We start from the raw sequence: 6,941 nt of genomic DNA on the forward strand, positions 1-6,941 counted from the left end.
GTTGGAAAGAAACCATTTTCCACCCTGTAAAACTCCAAGAAACAGTTCTAAGACAGCATAAGGATCAATCACTTGCCCCAACATTGTCCTTTCACAGACCAAACCACCTGACCTCTGCACTGATACAACTCTATCAGAATTTAGATTTCTAGAATTCTTGGTAACTTGTCCAGCCCCAAAACTCACTTGATAATTCCCCAAAAGAAAACATACCAGTCCTAGAAGCACACTTTTAAGTGGGAAAAAAAATGCTTACTATACTTTCTATGTCTATCCTTCATGACAGGAAGAATGTATGAATATGAAAAGGGCAGCATAATGGATGCTGAAGTTATGGTAAAAATGTTCTATTATCAAGTGAAAGTTGAACACGGCATTATTTTCAGTATTATATTGAATGAGCCCACAAAAACTAATTAATTTCTACATTACATGGAATTTCTAGTGATATGCAACTCTTCAAAAACAAGATGTCACAACAAATTTCAAATCTACTTGTCCACAAATCCATAAATATATAAAAGTGGTGATAAGTATGAATAAGAAAATAAAAATCACTCAAATTTAGAATTACGTTAAAATTTATATGCCAAGTAGGAATATTCTGTATCATGTGAAAACATCTTCAGGAGAAATTCACCGCCCCCCCTTTTTTTTCTTTAGAAACGAGCTAAACCTGTAAATATACTGAATTAGTATGAATACCTGATGCCAGTGAGAAAGAAAACCATTTAATTTTATAATCTCCAAGGAGAATCATCCTAAGGAATAAGTACCCATCCTACAAAAAACCTCAAACAGGATTTAGGGTAGAACTGATAAAAGTACTGCCGGCCCTACTAAAATGTTTATGCTGCTGAGATTTCTTCTACAACTTGAAGTGAGTGAAAGTTCAGCCATAACTGACCCCTAGGGACATGCTTCTTGTTCAAAAATCCAGTAAAACCCAGTTGTATGCCAACCTTGAAGGAAAGGGATGGGTGTTTTTCATTTGGCTTAATAATGTGATATTAGAACATGAGCTGGGAACACAGTTTAACCCAGTTCCCACCCAAAGTTTATACCCAAATGACTCCCTCTTGGATTTTACCTGCCTGGTGCAATAGAAGCTCTGTCAAATTAAAAGAAATCTGTGACGTGATGGGCTATGTGAACACCATTCACAGTAGTACAGCTAGGGCCAAATACCTGGAAATTCCATAGAATGAAACCATATACTGCCTAGACTTCCAGTCCTCATTTATACCTAACCATTCCTTGTTTGGCCATCTGAATCCATGATAATAGACATGCAATTCTATCAACAGGAGTGTACGCAATGTTATGTGCATAAGACACCTATAAATTTACGGGCTTTTGTTCCTTCCATATGTCTCTATCCCCTTAGGCTATCCTGCTTCCCATTCTGTTAACATGGGCCAATATTTCTGCTGAGGATGGTGGGTTTAGCAAGGGATGTCTTACTGGGGTATCTTTCTCAACAATAAGCTGGCCCGGCCCATCGTTTCGAGCTCCTGAAAAGCCAAAGCAAGCAGTGCTTCTAATACAACCTCAGATTCATGCCTCGTCTCTCATTGTTCAAGAAGACAGGGGCAGGCTAGAAAAAGTCAATGTGGGGAAAAGGAGGATATAAATCTTTCAACAATAAAGTTTTAAACATAAATAAATAAATGCATACTTACATACATAAAAGAAGATAGGATTTTTCTATGTCCCCAACTAAAGCTTTGGTCTGGCCACAGCATAGCACCTCTTGAAACTGGAAATTGACTTCCTTTTTTCTATAAGTATCTTTTTTTTGTGTTTTGTTTTGTTTTTTATGTTCTGTAACACTTACAGAAAGTTAGGAACCCTGTGACTGAGTGAGGACTATAGCTTCCCCCTGTTTCAGGTGTTTATTAACTGGCATCTGATTATTTCAAGCTATCTGGGAAACATGTTAAATGAGTTAGTTCTAAACCATTTTCTAAAAGTAGTAACTGCATCAGTGAACAATCGTTTATAAGTGGGTACTTATTCACATCAAGTATTTAGTAAATAAAAATATATCTATATAGCCCTAACCAGTTTGACTCAGTGGATAGAGCATCGGCCTGCAGACTCAAGGGTCCCAGGTTCAATTCTGGTCAAGGGCATGTACCTTGGTTGCGGGCACATCCTCAGTTGGGAGTGTGCAGGAGGCAGCTGATCAATGTTTCGCTCTCATTGATGTTTCTAACTCTCTATCCCTCTTCCTTCCTCTCTGTAAAAAATCAATAAAATATATTTTTTAAAAAACACAAAAAATATATCTATATAGCAAAGAGGTAACCTCAAGTCTGCCTCCCCCCCCTCCCCCCCCCAACCTTGTAGGAGGTCAGGTGCAGGCAGAAGGAATTGACCAATTCTAGAAGAGGCATCTGAGAGGCGTAGAGATTGATCAGGGCTTTTTGTTAGCTTTGGGGGCAGCGGGGGACACTATAGGTTCAAAATTTGGAATATTCTTCTCTAAACCAGTTGCTCAAAGATTTTAAGACATTTTCCCTAGTCATTACAATTTCAAAGTGTTTTCTTTAACCAAGTCAGTCTGGTGAACATGTCACCACTCAATGGAGTTTCACCTGAATAAAAGGTTTTGTTTAATGGTACACAGCAATATGTATGTATGTATGTATGTATGTATGTATGTATAATCTCCAGTATAAATGTTTATATAGCTACATTATCCCATTAATTGAAATTTGCCCGTTTAAGTATGCCATGCCCTAATATAAATTAAGAAGTGTTTCCTCGTAGTTAGTTTCCCTTCTACCATGGTGTGATAGTTAGTTTTGTGTCAACTTGACTGGGCCCACAGGGTACCTAGATATTTGGTCGCACATTATTGCAGATGTGACTGTGGGTCGTTCTAGGGTGAGAGTAACATTTGAATTGATAAACTGAGTGAGGCAAATCGTCCTCCTAGATGTACCACTCATTCAAGCAGTTAAAGGCCTGAATAGAGCAAAAAGGTTGACCCTCCTTATAGTAAGAAGGTACTTCTCAAATTACAGTGAGAAGTGATGAAGGCAGTGCTAACATATTATTATTCCATAGCAATGCAACAGCAAGCAAATGGACACTTAATAGAGCCTCTACAGGTATTTCCAAGAGTCTGAGAGCCTCCTGGGGAACAGGACATACATGGCCCGAAGGTGGATATCCGGGCTGGGCCTTCTCATCACAGTAGCCCAGCAGTCTCAGATGTGCTTCCAAGCAACAGCTTAAAGAAGGCTTCTGCTGAACTGAAATAAATATTAGCCAATGGCCAGATGAATACACAAGACATATGATACTGGGGCACTCTTGGTCATGGCAATGGAGGTACAGTCTTCAATGCATATCATGTCCCAAGTGAGAAAACACTGGTTGTCAAGGTCATAGTACTAGATATCACACTGGAACTTCAGAAGCAAATTATGTCTGAATTGGAAATTCTTTCAAAGTGTGATTTACCATCTATCATAGGGTTTTATGGTGCTTTTTTTTTTTTTTGGTAAAAACAAAAACAGGATTTCAGTGTGTACAGAATTCATGGATGGGACAACCTGTGGATATATGTAGAAAAACTCCAGAGCATGTCCTTGGAAGGACTGCAGTAGCAGTTCCTCAAGGCCTTACACTTTTGAAACAGCTTAGCAATTTCTAATGATGTAAGAAGATATCTCCTCCCATGTATCTAAAAGAAATAAACATATATGTCCTCACAGTCTTGTCTTGAACATCCATAGCAGCCTGATGTGAATCAGGCTATGAAAACCTGGAAATGACACAATGTCCATCAACAAGTAAACAGATATACAGCTTTCTGGTTGGCTCAGATGGTTGGAGCATCACCCTGTGCACCAAGAGGTTTTGGGTCAAATTCCCAGTCAGGGAAGCTACTCAGGCTGTGGGTTCAATCCCTGGCTAGAACATTGCAGTAGGCAGCTGATCGATGTTTCTCACCTCTCTCTCTCATGAAATATGACATTGTAATGAAAAGGAGTGAGATGCTGAGATATACAACAAAATGAAATACACAAAAAATTTATGCTGAGCAAATGAAGACCAATACAAAGAAACACAAATTTAATAGTAATTTCATTTGTACTAAACTCTAGGAAGACTAATCTGAGATATAGGAAGCAATAGAATGTCAGTGATTACCTAGGACTAGTGGTAAAATGTGGGGATTGACTGGGATGGAGAATAAAGAAACTTTTGGAGATGATGGAAATATTCTAAATTTTGGTTTTGACGGTGGTAACAAAATTTGTCAAAATTCATCAAAAGCTTCAATTATAATGGGTTCATTTTATTCTATAAATTATACCTCTAAAATTAAATTTCAAATTCCAAAGTAAAACCAAATATAGTCTAATGTTCCTCCTCCAAATATACACATGAAAGTCCCTCACCCCTTTTGAGTCTTTGTTCAAATGTCATTCTTCTCAATGGGGACTTTTCTAACCACTCTATTTAAAATTCCACCCTTTTTTCCAATTCCTGACTCCCTCATACTGCTCTATTTTCTATAGTGCTTACTGCCAGCTCATATATTATTTATTTGTATTATATGATTATCATGTATTCTCCAACTATAATATAAATGTCATGAAGTAAGAGATATTTTACCTTTGTTTTTATGTTATGTGCACTAATGCCTTCCAATTTATGTGCCTTACAAATAGTACATGGTCAATAAATCTTTGTTGGATAAATGAATTAAATCCCAAAAAGCTAATCTTTTCAGAGTAATCTAATTTTAACAAGCCACTAGACAAAAAGAATCGGGACACCTCTGGGAAAAATCATATTTTTCTGTGTTTTCACATCCGGACAGACTTTCTCAAATCTGTCCTCAGTGTCACTGACTGACTTTAAGCAACTAACCCATACATAATCTCGGTATTGTTGGCGATACAGGGGAAGGGCTGAGAAAACTACAAAGAATGACATAAATATAAAGATCGTGGTGCCATACTCAGTGATACAACAAAGGAACTAACACAATACAGCCTAGTAAAATGCCACCTTAATCACATTTACTCTTAGGAATGCTTTAGAAGTTAATTTGCTTCAGGACCATTCAAAGAGATTTATTTACATGAGTGCCAAAAGGACTTCATTGTATTTGCTCTAATCAAATCATCCTCTCTGGATCAGTTTTCTCATCTGTAAAATGAAGGGGGTTTTCAGACCAGGGAGAATCACTGAGTTTTAATGAAGCTTACTCAAGTTCTACAGGGCATTTTGCAAGAATAGTTGAGGTTAAGTAATTAATGAAATTTTTTCAAGCTATGCCATGAATCTGTCAGAACACTAAAGAGAAGATCCCCACAGTCCAGCTGTCCCTCCACTTTGCCAAAGCTAGGCTGTACAACTCTTCCTTTGATTTATTATAGTTACTATAATCAAATCAGTTAACCTCTCTGGATCAGTTTTCTCATCTATAAAATGAAGGGGGTGTTAATATTAATTATTTCATTACTATTAGCTACTGCTTTCAGATTTAGATAAGATGTTGCCAGAGAGAAAAGTGCATGGCCCAAGGTATTCCGGTTTAAGTGGGCCAGCAGGAAGAGTTATAAAGCTTTGCTAAAAGGGACCAATAATCCAAGATTGCCAGAGTTCGGTCAGACATTGTAACAGTGTAATTTGTAATTTGTTTCCTTTGTGTTTTGGCTAGGATAAAAAGGGGAAGCAGAGGAATTGAAGAAACCATCAATAAAAGGAGGAGAGGAGGAATTTTACACAGTATAAAAAAGAAAAGACACACACACAAAACAAACAAACAACAATAAAGAATTCTACCAGGCAATAAAGAGATTAATTTAATCCAAATAGTAAAGTCTATGTAGGGAACAAAAAATCCAATCTTTGACATTTAGGCAATTAAACTTTAAAGAAAAAATTTAAAAAGTGATTAAAAACTGGGTTAGTTCTAAATTTACTGGGCTAGTAAACTAAATCTTAGCTGTAATTATCAGCATTCAACTCTCTATTGACAAAGCCAACAGAGCCCTACCCTAACAACAATACCAGCTTATTGGTATTACATTTTAGAAAAAAAACCATTGCCCTAACCGATTTGGCTCAGTGGATAGAGCGTCCGCCTGCGGACTCAAAGGTCCCACGTTCGATTCTGGTCAAGGGCATATACCTTGGTTGCGGGCACATCCCCAATGGGGAGTGTGCAGGAGGCAGCTGATTGATGTTTCTCTCTCTCATCGATGTTTCTAACTCTCTATCCCTCTTCCTTCCTCTCTGTAAAAACTCAATAAAATATATTTTTTTAAAAAAGAAAAGAAAAAGAAAAAAACCATTGTGGAAGGTACAAACCAGAGCAGATCCTAGGTCCTGCCGCTCAAATCTTTGGCCAATAACTCAAATCCATAATTATTATCATAGTCACCCATATTCAATAACTAACCTCCACTTGTATAAGACAGTATATTTCTCCCCTATGTAGATGGGTAAATGCAATTCCACTTCTGGGTGTATTTCTAAAGAAACCCAAAACACTAATTCAAAAGAATATGTGCACTCCTATATCCATTGCAGCATTATTTACTATAATAGCCAAAATATGGAAGCAACCCAAGTGCCCATTAATAGACAAGGGGGTAAAAAAGTGGTGATACATGTATATATAATAGAATGTTGCTCAACAATAAAAAAGAATGATATCTTACCATTTTAACAGCATGAATGGACTTAGAGGGTATTATGCTAATGAATTAAATCAGTCAGATAAAGACAAATACCATATGACTTCATTTATATGTGGAATTTAAATAACAATGTGAATGGACAAACAAAACAGAAATAGACTTATAGATACAGACAACAAACTGATGACTGCTAGAGCGAATCGTTGGGGAACTGGATGAATAAGGTGAAGGAATTAAGAAGTACAAAATGGTATTCAAAGGGATGTA

At 37.1% G+C, this 6,941-nt stretch overlaps 1 protein-coding gene across 1 annotated transcript; it reads left to right on the forward strand.

The window, feature by feature from the left end:
- The first annotated feature begins 3,041 nt into the window (after window positions 1-3,041).
- MAP2K5 (mitogen-activated protein kinase kinase 5) lies at window positions 3,042-3,667 on the forward strand. Its single transcript, XM_070392102.1, is given in 3 exon segments — window positions 3,042-3,509; window positions 3,511-3,567; window positions 3,569-3,667. Coding segments are annotated over 3 exon segments (624 nt in total).
- The last annotated feature ends 3,274 nt before the right edge of the window (window positions 3,668-6,941 follow it).

This window comes from Myotis yumanensis, unplaced genomic scaffold, assembly GCF_028538775.1.
Source record: "Myotis yumanensis isolate MYYU_CA2020_CCGP unplaced genomic scaffold, mMyoYum1.0.hap1 SCAF_15, whole genome shotgun sequence".
Lineage (NCBI taxonomy): Eukaryota > Metazoa > Chordata > Mammalia > Chiroptera > Vespertilionidae > Myotis > Myotis yumanensis.